Source organism: Ammospiza nelsoni, chromosome 27, assembly GCF_027579445.1.
Source record: "Ammospiza nelsoni isolate bAmmNel1 chromosome 27, bAmmNel1.pri, whole genome shotgun sequence".
NCBI lineage: Eukaryota > Metazoa > Chordata > Aves > Passeriformes > Passerellidae > Ammospiza > Ammospiza nelsoni.
Genome location: NC_080659.1, coordinates 1,761,647 through 1,776,668, shown reverse-complemented (window position 1 = coordinate 1,776,668; position 15,022 = coordinate 1,761,647). Strand labels below are relative to the sequence as shown.

At 54.7% G+C, this 15,022-nt stretch overlaps 2 protein-coding genes across 8 annotated transcripts in view; both read left to right on the top strand.

The window, feature by feature from the left end:
• TCF3 (transcription factor 3) overlaps positions 1-6,678 on the top strand; it is an 81,870-nt gene extending 75,192 nt beyond the window's left edge. For 6 of the 7 annotated variants that reach the window (XM_059489506.1, XM_059489503.1, XM_059489505.1 and 3 more), the window contains exons 19-20: positions 353-497; positions 1,391-6,678. In XM_059489506.1, coding sequence (XP_059345489.1) covers positions 353-495 — 143 coding nt within the window. In that variant the 3' untranslated portion in view covers positions 496-497; positions 1,391-6,678. Of the gene's footprint in view, positions 1-352; positions 498-1,390 lie in introns of those variants that run through there. The other variant, XR_009420070.1, reaches the window with a different exon arrangement.
• A 4,149-nt stretch (positions 6,679-10,827) lies between these two features.
• On the top strand, positions 10,828-15,022 carry LOC132084600 (cytochrome b-c1 complex subunit 10). Its single transcript, XM_059489795.1, has 3 exons — positions 10,828-10,928; positions 12,067-12,201; positions 14,778-15,022. The coding sequence occupies exons 1-2, from the start codon at positions 10,879-10,881 to the stop codon at positions 12,185-12,187; spliced, it is 171 nt and encodes a 56-aa protein (XP_059345778.1). The 5' UTR covers positions 10,828-10,878; the 3' UTR covers positions 12,188-12,201; positions 14,778-15,022.

Below are 15,022 nucleotides of genomic sequence, written 5' to 3'. Positions count from 1 at the left end.
GTCCCTGCCCATGGCAGGGGGTTGGAACAAGATGGGCTGTAATATTCCTTCCAACCCAAAGGATTCCATGATTCCATGTTGATGGAACAAGATGGACTTTAATATTCCTTCCAACCCAAACCATTTCACAATTCCATGTTGAAGTGGGGGTGCAGCTGGGCCTGGGGTTCTGCTCGAGCAGGGGCCTGGCAGGATCCTGCAGGGACTGGGGCAGCAGTGAGCACTGCAGGAGCTCATCTCCTCACACAGGCCTGCCTGGCATGGTCCCCTCTGTCCCTCTGGGGTGCTGCTGCCAGGGTGATGCTGGTGCCCAGACTGAGGTTGCTCCCCTCCCTTGCTGTTTTGGGCACAGAGCGCAATCTGAACCCAAAAGCCGCCTGCTTGAAGCGTCGGGAAGAGGAGAAAGTGTCCGGAGTGGTAGGAGACCCCCAGATGACACTGTCAGCTTCCCATCCTGGTCTAGGAGACGGTCACAACCCTGTTGGACACATGTAAAGGTACTGGTCCCCACCTTTGATGCCACATCCCAGTGTGGCTCCAGCCCTGTGCCCGTGCCCTGCTCAGGCTGGTCAGCCCCACTCCCTCAGCAGCAGCCACAGCCTTGCTTCATTTCCCTGAAACCAATGACCTGCATGTGTGCCAGGCCTGGCACAGGGTGCCCAGAGCAGCTGTGCCTGCCCCATCCCTGAAGTGTCCAAGGCCAGGCTGGAGGGGCTTGGAGCAACCTCAGATGGTGAGAGGTGTCCCTGCCCATGGAATAAGATGAGCTTTAAGGTCCCTTCCAGCCTAACCCACCCATTCCATGATTTTCTCTCTCTGTGTGTCACGTTCCCCATGGACACCCAGAGCCTCTGGCCCACAGAAGAGTGCAGCCCCATAGTTGGGATGGGGGTTTGGAGCTCTCTGGTGGGCTCAGCTCTGCTCTGCACCTCCCAGTCCTGCCCCAGTTGGCTTCTGGAAACCAACAATTCCTTTTCCTTGTGGCTCTATGAGAGGGAATGGGCAAGTCCCAGAAATGCCAAGAGAGAGAAGGTGCAAATCCCTTGGTGAGGCTGTGGCAGGCACAGGCTCCCATGGGCTGTTCCTGCTTTTAAGGGCCCCTGGGAGCATGTGAGCAGCACAGAGGTGGTGGGTGGGGGATTGAGCAGATCCAGGAGTGGCCGTCAGGAGCTGATCCCATGCAGTGCATGGAGAGCACACAGTCCCTTGGTGTCCCCTGCCCCACTGAGTGCCTGGGGACAGCCTGACCAAAACAAAGGCACAGCTCAGCTGCAGCCCTGCAGGGACTGACAGCCTTGGGGCCCGCTGTGCAAGCAGCACAGTTGTATTCTCACTTAGCTTCTATCACTTCAAACTTTTCTTTTTTAATTTAATTTTATTTTATTTGTAGATCATTTTGTTCCTCTGGATACGGAGGTGTGTAGGAAGAAAACCCTTGGTGTGACCTGCAGCCCTGTTGACCCATGAACTGTAGTACTGCTCATACTGACACACGCAGCCGGATCCTGGCGTGACGTAAGGAGTGGAAAAAACACTTTGTCAGAAACAAAACGGAAACAAAAAATTGCCTTAAGTATAAAGTGCAGAACAGTCAATACATATCACTCAGTTAGGAGGGGGTGGCGTGTTCTCTTGGCTTGTTCACAAGCAGCCAGCAGCAAAATTGTGCCTAAGCTTGATATTTCTTTTTTAAAAAAAAAGAACATTAGTTATGAGATTTTTTATGTAGAACAAATAGCAATGCCTTTTGGTTTTTTTAGCTTCTTTTGCATATGTTTTGTAAGCAACAAAAAAAATTTTTTTTTTTGTATAAAAACATGTCTTGTACCCTCCGCTTTTCTGCTGCTGTTTCTATAGTTAACGTTGCATCTTTAGGATCAACCAGAATATTAAAATTGTATTAAGAGAGACTGGATATAAAGAGAGGAATTCTCAGATTCGGCTCGGAAAGCCACTAAAAGCGAATGTAGCCACAGTGAGGGAATGTTCTTCCTTGCCTGGCTTGTACCTTCCATGACAACAAACAAACTCATGTGCTGAATTCACCATCTCTTTTCTTCGGCCACTTCTGATTTGGGAAAAGGAGATTAAACAGCGCGAGTGGCAGCAGTGCTCCCTCCCCGGGCAGTGACTGAGGCGCTGCGCAGGGTTGCTTTGTTCTGGAGATGCCCCCGGGGCAGAGGATGTGACCGCGGCTGTTCCAGCGTCACCGTGGGGAGGAGAACCGAGGGACTGAGGCACTGCCAGGTGAGCAGAGCAGCGAGGGATGCACAGGGAAGCGCCTGTTCCATGGGCCAGAGCTGCCAGAGGCACTTCCAGGAGCAGCACTGAACAAAGACCGAGTGAACAAAGCTGCAGCACTGGGAAGAGGCAGAGGCAGCCGGAGCAGCAGTGGGACACGGGGCCAGGAGCAGCAGCAGCAGCAGAGGGTGCTGCAGGCAGGGAAGGAGCAGAGACCCGGCCACTCCAGCCTTGGCAAAGCCCTGAGCAGCTGCAGGATCCCTTCTGGCACTGGAGCCATTGGAAATGCAAAGTGCTGGCTCAGGAGGAGGGGTGGCCTCACACCCCGCTGTCACCTGCTGTCACATCTCCCCAGCATCCCTGGAGGCAGCCTGAGCTCAGCCCTGCCACGGGCTGGGAGTGGCCGCCTCACCTGCACACGAGAAGGAGGGCAGCAGGAGCTCCTGTCCCTGTGCTCCAGCAGCCAGGCTGGGCCAGCTGTCCCTTCACTCCAAGGGATTCCCAGTCACTCCAGACCACTCTGGTGTCCCCAGCAGGAGGAGGATCCCTGGCAGCCCCTCTGGGTGCTCTGGAGGTGTGGAGCAAACAAAGAGGTGCTGGAAAAACATCCACCAGGAATTTACTCTTGTTTCTTCCCTCTCCTTCCCCTTGTGAAATGTTTTGTGCCTGGTTCTTCCCAGCTCTGCAGGGCCCAGTCAGGCAGACATGGCTGCTGTTCTGGGGGATGTGGGGAGCTCCCCTCTCCCCTGCAGGCTCCATCTCTCCCTGTGCTGCTCCAGCCTGGGCTCCTGGGGAAGCTGTGTAGCTTTGGCACGGGGAAAGGAGGGACTGGCACACAGATGTGCTCCTGTGGCAGTTCCCAGGAACTCCAGGCTCTTGGCATAACCTGGTGCTCCTCCATGTGCTTTGTGCTCTGGCAAACCCTGCTGGAGGTGCTCAGGGCAGTGCTTGTTTCCCACCCACACCTGGGCACTGTGGCCTCAGCCCTATGGCAGCTCCAACTGAGCCACTCCAAGTGCTAGGGGCCCCTGGCCCTGCCCCACCATCCAGCCATCCCTCTGAAGCTTTTGGGTGCTCCCACCATTCCTTTGCATGGTGAGACCTCAGCAGCCCCAACTCTGTCCCTGGGAAGGGCAGGAAACTCAGTGGTTCCATAACCCAGGTGCTTCTAGGCTGATTTCAGCTTAATCAGCTCCACAGGTTACAGCGCCTCCCTCCTGGGGCTCTTCTGGGTGCTGCAGCAGTGGGCAGGGACATGGATGAGGTTTTCTCCCTGTGTGACAGCCCTGACTCCTGTTCATACTCTGGAGTGCAAACTGGAGGGCTCAGCAGCTGCTTTGTTTCATCCATGAGTTCCTGCTCCACTGGTGACAGTGCTGGGGCTGCAAAGAACCCACTGCCCAGGGGTCTTGGCTGGCTCAGTGCCCCTGTCCCAGGGCCAGGAGGGATGGAGCAGTGTCCCAGCCCTGGAAAGCTTGAAACCCTACAAAAAAATATTTAAAAGTGGTTCACAATGCCTTTGATTTTGCCCCAAGAATTGGAGGTGGCAGTAATGGACAACTGGACTTAAAGGGACTAGTCAAGAAAAATCCATCAATTCAACAAAATTGGAAACCTGAGAAGATTTATGAGTTGTTCACAAATTTGCTGAACTTCTTTATCCCCTCCGAGTCCTGCAGGCCAAGGAGGAATCCTGATGAGCCAGAGCCTTTCTCACCATCCCTGAATCCCCAGGCATTGTAACAAAAATGGGGCTTTTCAGCTGAATTTAATGGTTTAAAATGTTCCTTTGACAGCAAATCCAGCCAACATCCTTCCATGGCAAGGCCTGAGTGAAGATCCTTGAGCACAAGCCCTCAGAGCCAGGGCTTGGAGAGATCATCTCAAAAGCACAATGTAGGGGGTGGCACTGCTGCCTCGATGGCACAGGGTGACAGCTGCGTGTGCCAGCCCAGTGTGGCCTCAGTGGCATCTCTGCTTTCAGGTGCTCAGGGAACAATTGGGAAGAGCAGCAAGGAAAAATTCCTTTGTCTTGCCAGTGTGTTTGGCTCTGTGTGAACATGGTGCCTGTAACCTGCCAGGGAAAGTGGCTTTTCTAAAAACAACCACTGCCAGGTGCTGTCCCCAAAATCCCACCAGCCCAGCCCTGAAATGTCACCCTGTAGCAATGAAACTCTTGTCTTTAGGTGTTGTGGTCAGTGAGGGCCAGGTCTGCACCGTCCCCAGCCCAGAGCTCTGCTCCATTCCACTCGGGATGTTAGAGATGCCCAGACCTGCTCCTGTGCCTGTCTGTGTGTCCCCACAGCAGTGGTGCTGCCAGGAGAGGTGTCACAGGGGGTGACATGCTCTATGGTGCCATTTATTCCATTTCCTCCTTCCTCTCTCAGCCTTTGCTTGCATGGCTGCTCCTGGGGCCACTTTGCCCTCCTCTTTGGGGGCCACTGAGCCCCCCCCAAGCTTCCTTTATCACATGGGGGCTGCCTTCCCTTCTGTGCAGCTTCTGGTTCCTCTTTGCCCAGGCTGCCTCAGGGAAGCAGCAGAACTGGGGCACTGCCATGGGACATTTCCTGTGTCCCCAGCCCAGGGGCCTCCAGTGCCCCTGTCAGCCAGCCCCTGCCTCCCTGCACACGAGCTGTGCATGCCACAGGACTGGGGAGCATCTGGAATCCAGTCTGTGAACAGCAAAATTGCAGATTGTTGTGTTTTCTCCCTTTTCACGTGCTTTTTCCCCAGAGCAAAGCAGCTGCAGCCTCCCATGGGTTGGTGCTCAGGCAGTGGTGGCTGCTCACAGCCCAGGGAGCAGAGTTCCAGCTGTGTGGCACTCACCCCTGCCCTGACCCCTCAGATCCCCTCACAGCCCCAGGGGGCTCTCTGCTCCCCTGCTTCCACAGCTACCCCAGAGCTGGGCTGCAGGAAGGATGGACTCAAGCTGTAATTCCACAGTCAGGGCAGAAACTGCTCCCCAAGGTCCTTTGTGTGTCACCAGTGTCCCCACTGAAGCCAGCAGAGCCTTTAGGCCCTTGCTGGGTGGTTCCAGTTGTGGGGGATGGAGAAACAGGAGGCTTTGGAAACCCCCAATCCCCTGCACCCCTTGAGCTTTGCTGCCAACTTTGTGGCCAGTGGAACCTGAGTTCTTCGTGGGGAGCTGGGCCAGCTCCAGTTCCACCCCTGGGCTCTGGGAGGTGAAGCAAAGCTGGGCCAGAAGAGCCTCCAGCCCCCACGTGCTGTGCTGGCTAGCCCAGAGCAAGCCCTGCCCACTGGACTCCCCCATTCCTGCCCAACACCAGCAATAGCAAGGCCTGATTTTTGTACCCCGAGCTTGCACAAGGTCTTTGCCCTGTTAAAATCCTATGCAAATCTTATCCCTCTCCCCTCTCCCGGGGCTCTGCAGATCCCAGCCCAGCCCGTTCTCTCTGCTCTTGTCCGTGAGTCCTGCTCCCTGCTGCCCTCAGGCTCCAGCTTCATTCCTGGCAGCTCCAAAAGCATTTTGAGACCTGTGCTCTGGAGCTGGGAGGGGGCAGATGAGACTGTGGGAGCACCCAGCTCATACTGAGCACTGAGCTGGAGGGGGCAGGGCCTGGTCCTGGGGCTCCTCCATGCACCCTTCATCCTCCTGTGCCTTCTGCTCCATGCTGGTGGGGCTCTGCCAGCATCCCTCATCCCCAGCCCCCTGACAGGAGAAGCTCTGTTCCACCTTGCTGCTGCCCAGACTGCCCTGTCCCAACACCTGAGCCTCAGGCTGGGCTGGGGCTGCTCTTCCTTCAGCCTGCAGGGGGGCTTTCCTTCCTCCCATGCCCCCCAGTCTCTCCAGCCAGCATCTCTGAGCTGTTTCCCTTTGCAGAGGGGCAGCCCATGCAGCACTGGGGTGGGTGCTGCCAGTGTCCCACAGCACAGCTGCCTCTCCCTGCCCTTGGGGTGCTCTGTACTTTTTTTCCAGGACAATTCAGCCCTTTGGGGGAGCCAGCACTGCTGTGCCATGGCCTGCAGGACTCCCATGGGGAGGGGGGCTCTGCTTAGGAGGGTGGGGCAGGCTCCTCGTGACCTTCTGCCAAACCTTGTGTGTCCATCTGCAGCCCAGCTCCGGGCCAAGGGCACTTCTGTCGTGGTGTCCACATTGGTGTCTGTGTTCCCCTGGCTTTGTACCCCTCCTGCTGCTCAGGGCTCCCCATTCCCACCCTGGCCCAGCCAAGCCCATGCTGTGCTGGAGGGTGAGGCTGTAACGCTCACCTGGGACATCTGCAGCACCAGCCTGGGAGAGCAGAGGGGTTTCTGCTTCCAAAGGGGTGTCCTGGCACCGAGGCCTTTGGCCTGACAGCACCCCTGGGCTGTGCCTGCACCCCTGGGCAGTGCCTGCACCCCTGGGTGGTGCCCTGCACCCCTGGGCAGTGCCTGCACCCCTGGGTGGTGCCCTGCACCCCTGGGCTGTGCCCTGCACCCCTGGGCTGTGCCCTGCACTCCTGGGCTGTGCCTGCACCCTGGGCAGTGCCCTGCACCCCTGGATGGTGCCCTGCACTCCTGGGTGGTGCCCTGCACCCCTGGGCAGTGCCTGCACCCCTGGGTGGTGCCCTGCACCCCTGGGCAGTGCCTGCACCCCTGGGTGGTGCCCTGCACCCCTGGGCTGTGCCCTGCACCCTGGGTGGTGCCCTGCACCCCTGGGCAGTGCCCTGCACCCCTGGGTGGTGCCCTGCACCCCTGGGCAGTGCCTGCACCCCTGGGTGGTGCCCTGCACCCCTGGGCAATGCCCTGCACCCTGGGTGGTGCCCTGCACCCCTGGGCAGTGCCTGCACCCCTGGGCAGTGCCCTGCACCCCTGGGTGGTGCCCTGCACCCCCGGGCTGTACCCAGGGAGCCGTGGAGCTCCTGGAGGCAGCGAGCTGGGGACACCACAGTCCCCCTTGCCAGGGCCACATCTTCCCAAGCCACCAGAAGCCACCAGCCATGAGCAAACCTTGTACCATGCAGGCACTGGGCAGGAAGGAGCTGTGGGAGCCCCGCAGCAGCCACTGCTCTGTGCCAGGAGAGGGGACAGAGGGGACAGAGGCAGGACAGGGAGGGTCCCAGCTGGGAGTGACCTGTTGGCTGCAGAGGGCTCCAGCTCTCCAGGGAAACAAAGCATTCCTGGGATGTTCTTTATATTTTTGTAGGAATGGGGGGTGGGAGAGCAGATGGGAGATGCCTGCGGAAGTTGTTTATTTTTAACCCTGTAGAAAGTTATGGGTTGTTTTTTGGTTTTTTGGCCTTTAAAATAAAAAATGGTCCTTGCTTTTGATGTTTATGCTGCCTACCTGTAAATCCAGATGTACTTAAGTGGCTGAAATCCTTGTTCTTAAATCAGATACACATTATAGTTTTGAACTATATATATAGTAAATATATATATATATATGCCTAACCCAGCAAAAAAAAAATAAAAAAAATAAAGTATTTGGGGGTGGGAAATGCGTTGCTCTTTGAAATGAATCACAATTGGGGGATGAAATTGTGTTTCTGAGTGCCTCAAGATATGAATTGTTTTCATTTTTTTAAATAATTTTATACAAGTGTCAAAACAGCTGGCTGGATTATTTGGAATTTTTAAATAATCCTAACTTTTTTAAAGTAGATTTTGAGAACTGTCCTGTATATAACAGTAATGTAGCAATAAATGTGACATTTTATAACAATATTACTTTTTTTATCCCCATGTGTGTCCTTCAGATGTTCTATCCCTAGGAATGAAAAGTTGGAATAAAGGCTTTGCCTTGTACTAAAAAACAAAAAACAGAAGAAAACACCAGACAGGTTTTCAGACACTTGCTCTGGTTGTGGATCCTGCCCCCTGCATCGCTGTTGTTTCCTTGCCTCTGCCCCTGGGGAGCACCCACAAAAAATCCACTTAAATCCAGTTAAACACCCCCAGACCATCCAGGAGCCCAGCACAGACTGGATGGGAGAAATTCATCAAATCAGAGTTAAGAGTGAAAAAACCTTTCAGATCATCGAGTCCAACAGTCAGTTCAGCACTAACCCAAGCACCCCATCATTGTTTGAACACTTGCAGGGATGGTGATTTCATCCTTCTGCCCCGGGCAGCCTGTGCCAGTACCTGGCACCCCTCTTTGGGAAGAAATTATTCCTAATATCCAACCTAAACCTTCCCTGCACACCCTGGGGCCATTTCCTCCTGTCCTGTTCTTTGCTCCCTGGGAGCGCAGCCCAACCCCACCTGGCTCCATTCTCCTGCCCCTCAGGCTCCAAGGTCCCCCAGGACTGTCACACAATTACAGATTGATTTGGGCTGAAAGGATCACAAAGCCCATCTCATTCCACTGCCTGCCACAAGTGGGGACACCTTCCACTGGACCACAAGCTCCATCCAACCTGGCCTTGGACACTTCCGTAGCCGAGGCCTCTGCCTGGGAGCACCTTCCTTCCCCAGGTCTGCTGCCTGTGCTCTCACTGTGCTGCCCCAGAGCAGAACAGTCCAGGCTGAGAAGTGGCTCTGGCAGTGGCTGCTTGAATCTCCCTTAGCCTTGGGTGCCTTCTCTCAGCAGTGAGGCAGCTCTGCCCTTCCCGAGCTGCTCCGGGTGCATGGAATGACATTCCTTCCTTAGGCTGCATCATAAACCACAGAATCATTAAAATTGGGAAAGACTTTGAAGATCACCCAGTCCAACCATTAACCCAGCAGCACTGCCATGTCCACCACTAAAAATGTTCTCAAGAGCCACATCCATGCATTTTTTTAATGTTTATAGGGATGGTGACTCCACCACTGCCCCAGGCAGCCTGTGCCAGCCGTTTACAGCTCAGATCCAGGCTGGGGAGGAGTGTGTGCTTGGGAGCAGCCTGGAACGTGGATGCTCAACAAATGCACAAGGTGGGAGTATAAAGCAGGCGAGTCCCAGTGCCCAGAGCAGGCTTTGGGCTGGGAGAGCTGGTGAGGACAGGAGCAAGGAGCAGCACAGAGGAGCTGCTGAGAGCATACAGCTTCCCAAGAGCAGAGCAGTGGCCACCAAGTGAGCTCCTGCCAGCACTCCCTCCCTGGAGATGAGCTGAGATGAGGCTACCGGATCCTGTGGCAAATGTCATGTCATGTTTGCACCGCCACACAATCACAGAATCACAGAATGGTTTGGGTTCTAAGGGATCTTAAAGCTCATCCCATGGGCAGGGAACCTTTCCACCATCCCAGGCTGCTCCAAGCCTTGTCCAGCCTGGCCTTGGACACTTCCAGGGACCCAGGGGCAGCCACAGCTGCTCTGGGGTGTCTGTTCCAGAGTTCCTCCTGCATGTTCACAAGAGGCTGAGCAGCTCTGAGCAGAGCCTGGGGAACATTATGGAATTGATGGTGATTTTATGATGCTGTCCTGAAAAACCTAGCTGGAAACTCCCTCTCCTGTTGGGGGAGACTGAGCAGCCATGACGCAAACAGAGGGTTTGCAGGGGCACTGATGGGCTCTGGGGACACCACTCTGGGTAGGGGGCATTTCCCTCCAGCACAAGAGGATGGGAAGGGACAGTGTGGGGACACTGCCACCCCTCAGGGCCCATGTGCCCTCTCCAGCCTGGGGACATCCTGTGCCCTCAGGGCTCGTGTCCCCTCTCTGTTGTGAAGACAGGCCTCATGTCCCCTGTGCAGTGCAGGGGCAGCCAGTTTCCCTAGGGCAGCTGCTGTCCTCCCTCCACTGTGCGGGCAGCCCATCCCCTCGGCCCGTGTCCCCTCAGGGCTCATGTCCTCTCAGGGCCAGTGTCAGGGCTCTTGTCCCTCCCCAGCATGGGGATAGACCATCCCTTCAGGGTTCGTGTCCCCTGTTCGGTGTGAGGACAGCCTGTCCATCCATCCCACATGTCCATTCATCTCTGTCTCACATGTCAATCTCTATCCCACCTGTCCACAGAGCCACGAGGTGCAGTTGAAGCTGCAGGTGATCGCCTCTGACCCCGCCCCTGTCCACGTGTTCCACCTGTCCATCCATCCATCCATCCATCCATCCATCCATCCATCCATCCATCCATCCATCCATCCATCCATCCATCCCACCTGTCCATCTTCCCGTCCCCTCAAGCTGTGTCCCCTCAGGTCTCACGTCCCCCTCCAGCACAGAGACAAGCCCATCCTCTCAGGGCTCGTGTCCCATCAAGCCCCGTGTCCCATCAAGCCCCGTGCCCCATCTGGGCTGGCGTCCCCTGGGCTGGTGTCCTTAGTGCCCGTGTCCCCTCAGGGTGGCCCGTGTCCCCTTCAGGGTGGACCATGTCCCCTCAGGATGCCTCGTGTCACCTCAGGATGGCCCATGTCCCTTCAGGGTGCCTCGTGTCCCCTCAGGATGGTTTGTGTCCCCTTAGGACCCTTGTCCCCGCAGGGTAGCCCATGTTCCCTCAGGGTGGCCCGTATCCCCTCAGAATGGCTCGTGTCCCCTCAGAGTGGCCCGTGTCCCCTCACAGCCCGTGTCCCCTCACAGCCCGTGTCCCCTCAGGACTCGCGTCCCCTCAGGGCTGCTCGCGTCCCCTCAGCATAGCTCGTGTCCCCTCAGGTTCGCGCCCAGCCCCGCGCGGGGCCGGTTCGGCCGCAGCCCCGCCCCGCTGCAGCCCCGCGCGTGCTCGGAGCGGCCTCGCCGCCGCCGCTCGGGGTCACTTTGAGTGAGGCGGCGCCATCGCCATGTTGAACCAGCTGCTGGGGCCGCGCTACGCGGAGCTGCTGCGGACCTGGTGAGGAGCTGCCGGGCTGCCACGCCGCGCTGGGGCTGCCCGCTTCCACTCGAGCCTCTGTGTCCGCTCCGAGCCGGGCTCTGCTCCCCCTGCCCGGGTCTGTCCGCCCGCCCCGGGGCTCCGCGCTCCCCTCACCGCGTCCTCGAGGCACGGCCGCGCTCGCAGCGCGCTCTGTGGGAGCCTGAGGGAGCCTGAAGGGCATCCCGGCCCCTCCCCGAGGCCTCCCAGTTCCCTCCCCGCTCTCTGAGGGTCGCTGGGGACGGTGCTGGGGTGCGAAGCAGCGCTGGGGCCGGGCTGAGGGCCCGAGGAGCCGGGGAAGGGCTTGCGGCCCACCCGGCGCTGGCTGTTCCACGTTCGGTAATACACAGCAGTGCCGTGGGTGCCCTTTGCAGGGCTGTGGGAGGCAAGAGGACGGGGCAGAACCGACGGGATGTGGCGGCAGCCATGTATGGTAGTGTGTCTTCTCTTCGCTGTGCAGTAGTCTTTTTAAGTGAAAGACTATGAACTTCTTCCTGTCAAATATCTTGGCGCCCTGAAGACTAATGCTGTTCCGTGTCTTTGAGGTTTTTTCAGTATTTCTGTGTCCAGCTTGGTCACCACGAGATCAGAAGGACCCAAAGCTGTTGGAGAGTGCCCAGAGGAGGGACACGGAGCTGGGGAAGGGCTGAGGAGCAGCTGAGGGCACTTGGCTCGTTCAGCTGCAGCCCAGGAGACTGAGGGGAGGCTCCTCGGGGGCTGCAGCTCCTCCCCAGGGCAGGCACAGGGGCAGGGGCTGAGCTCTGCTCTGGCACAGGGACAGGAGCCCAGCAAGGGCTGCAGCTGTGCCAGGCCTTGGCATGGAGCTCAGGGCAAGGTTCTGCCCCCCGAGGCTGCTGGGCACTGCCCAGGCTGCCCAGGGAATGGTGCCAAGGCTGCCAGAGCTGCAGGAGCTCCCAGGGCTGCTCAGGGTGGGGGTGTTGGGGTGGCTGGGCAGGGTTGGGATCAATGATCCCTATGGATGCCTTCTCACTCAGGATATTCTGGAATTCTAAGCTCTTTTCCTGATTGAAGTGCCTTTCTCAGGTACCTCAGCCATGAGCATCTGCCAAGCCTTTCCCAGTGGTAATTTGTTGTTTCCCTGGGTGTGTCTCTCCTTTAGGACCCCCACCCTAGCGACATGGGGTGGTGTGGCTGGCATTGGGGTGATCTGGGCCACAGACTGGAAGCTGGTCTTGCAGTACGTTCCCTACATCGGCGGCAAGTACAAAACTGAAGACTGAGCTTCCCCCTAATGGTGAGTTTTGTTTGTGCATCTCTTGGCTTAATAGAATTATAAAGTCACAGAATCCCAGATGAGTTTAGGTTGGAAGGACCTTAAAGCTCACCCTGCTCAGCCCCTGCCATGGGCAGGGACACCTTCCACTATCCCAGCTTGCTCCAAGCCCTGTCCAGGACAGCCTAGCCTGGAACACAATAACCCTGTGTTGGTGTGACAGTGGATATTTCTTCTTTGCCTGGGGCACAATAATTTTTTTTTTTCTATTTTTTAAATGGAGCTTCACAGAGCACCAAAGGATGAAATATTCATTAGAATATGTTTTTCAATGATTATTTTGCAAGCAGCAGGTTTTCCACAACATAATGCAGTTCTTAAGAGGTCAAATCAAGCTAATTTGGAACTTTTGACTTATCTTTACGTCTGTTCCTGAGCAGAAGAGCTACAAGCTCAGGGCTAGTATTGTGACTATGCAAATTCAGACTCCCCTCTGCTCCTTGTAACTGGTATTAAAAGTAAATTGCTGGTTATTGTATTCCATAAATGTGGGATCTCAGCACCTCAGGACTGAGGTGCAGAGTGACCGAGACCACCCTTGGGGGGCTCGGGAGTCCTGGAATGTTGCCAGAAGTGTCTGGTGGCAGGACTTTGATCCTGCACAGGAGACGACACCTGTATGAGGATGGGAGGATTTCACTGGGGTAAATGGTGAAGGGATAAGTTAATTAGAGAGTGAAACACAGGGTTTAGGATTTCTGTGCAGGGGGGTCTAAAGAAGTAAGATGGAGGAATTGGGGCGTGTCCTGTCCTTCTTCTTGACCTCCATCTTCTGTGGTGATGTTGGCACTTTGGGATTGGTTATTACTAAAAGTGCACTGGTTAATAAGGGTAAAAGGTATTGGGGAAAATTGATAAATATTGTATACGTAACTTTGAGTATAAAGATAGGTGACCGCCCTGGGGGCTCGCAGTGTGCTCATGGCTGGCTGCTGTGCAGACCTCTGTCGGGCCGAGAGAAAATCTTTTAGATAAACAATTAATAAACACCGAGACCAAGAAAAGATCTGAGGTCTCTTCTCGTCCTTTGAAGCGTGGGTTGTCCAAGGCCACCCCGGGCCTTTCCAGGTCACCTAAACAGCCGAGAAACCGACACATAAATTCATTGGAAGGTTTGCTTTCTCCAGGTTTTGGTTCTTTTCCTTCTTTAAATGCATACCAGAAGTGCTGATCGGAATGTTCTGAAAGTTTGACCATTCCTAAAGCTGGAACAGCAATTGTATAATCCTTCTGTAGGGGCTCTAACTGCATATTCTTTTTAGAAGGCAGGCTTTGATTTTCTTTATTCCTTGCTGCAGATAGAAGGGAGTCAGGAAGATTTTTCTATTCATTAAAGGATGCTAATGGAGAAACTCTGAGTCCAGAGCAAACTCTGTCCACCTCAGGTTTGTTTCTTCTGGTCAGAATAACAGAATTACGTCTAAATGTTGATTAATGCAAGTGAGCTATTTCTGTCCAGCTACACAGTGCTTTGTAGGGAAGTCAGTCAGTTTGGAAAGTACAGACAGTGCTTTTTATGTCCTTTTTCAGCAATAGTTGTTGCAGTTTAAACAATTTACTGTTTGCAAACTTTGTATTGCACAGATCCTTCTGTGACCAAGAGAGGGATGAAACTTGTTTTGGAAGTCAGCTGAACTGGAGGGATTGTGGGTCATTGTGATGTTTACAGCCAAGTCATAGAACCATAAAATCACCCAATGGTTTGGGTGGGAAGGGTCCTCAAAGCCCCTTCAGTGCCACCCCTGCCATGGGCAGGGACACCTTCCACCATCCAAGCCCTGTCCAGGATGAAAAGTTTTCAATTGGAAAAGCTCTCAAGTTATGTAGTGGCAATTAAATTACCTTTCCTTCCTTAAAAATTGTCCGTAGTAGGAGCCCAGCCTATTCCTGAGCCAACAGCCTGTGTTTTCCATTTTGAAGTAAGAACTTGGTGGGAAGAGAAGCTGAGAAAGGAGATGTGTCTGTGGTGGGCTGTGCTGCCCACCTACACCTGGATCAGCTCCTGTACCTGAAACTTCTGCCTGGATCCTGGAGGATCCTGAAATCTCTCAGTTGGCTGCTGTATAGAAATGTGCCCTTTGTTGATAGAGTGACAAAACTCTTTTGTCTCCTTAAAAAGAGCCTAGAAGTTTCTCTTCAATTAGGTGAAAAGACACCTCATAGAACTTGGGAGATTTCACCATAAACTCAAGGATAGCTAATTGAATAAAAGCCAATTACTAGAGCAATTTACTAGAAAGAGAACAAAGAAACTAATGGCTTTTGTGAGGTGTTTTACCAGGAGCAAGGACCTCCTGCACCTAGCTCGGTTTTTCTCTGTAAAGTTTTGTTATTTTGCCTTTTGTTAAATTTTTCTGTTTCCAACACTACCTCAAAAGCCATCCTGCTGATTTTATGCCTTCTAAGGCAGCTGAACTATCTTGGGTGTGAAACAGATCTCCAAGAGCTGATGAGACCTGGCTTGAGGAGACCCCAGTTTCCCTGCTGTGGCTGTGTGCAGGAAGCTCTGCTTAACCACTGCTCTGTGTTTGTTGTAGGATTCTTTGCTGGAGAGTGTCTGGAGCCATCCGTCCCTGAGACCCTGCTGGGGTGACCCTGAAATCACTACAGATTCTGCAACAAGCTGTGCTCTGTCTGTGTGTCTGTCTGTCCCATGAACAGCTGTGAGCAAATTCACCCTCACTGACCACTTCCTCTAAGCACTTCCCCAGCACATCTTGCCCTGATGGGAGCAGTTTATAAACCAGGTGTACAATGTACAAAATAAACCAAGTGAATGATT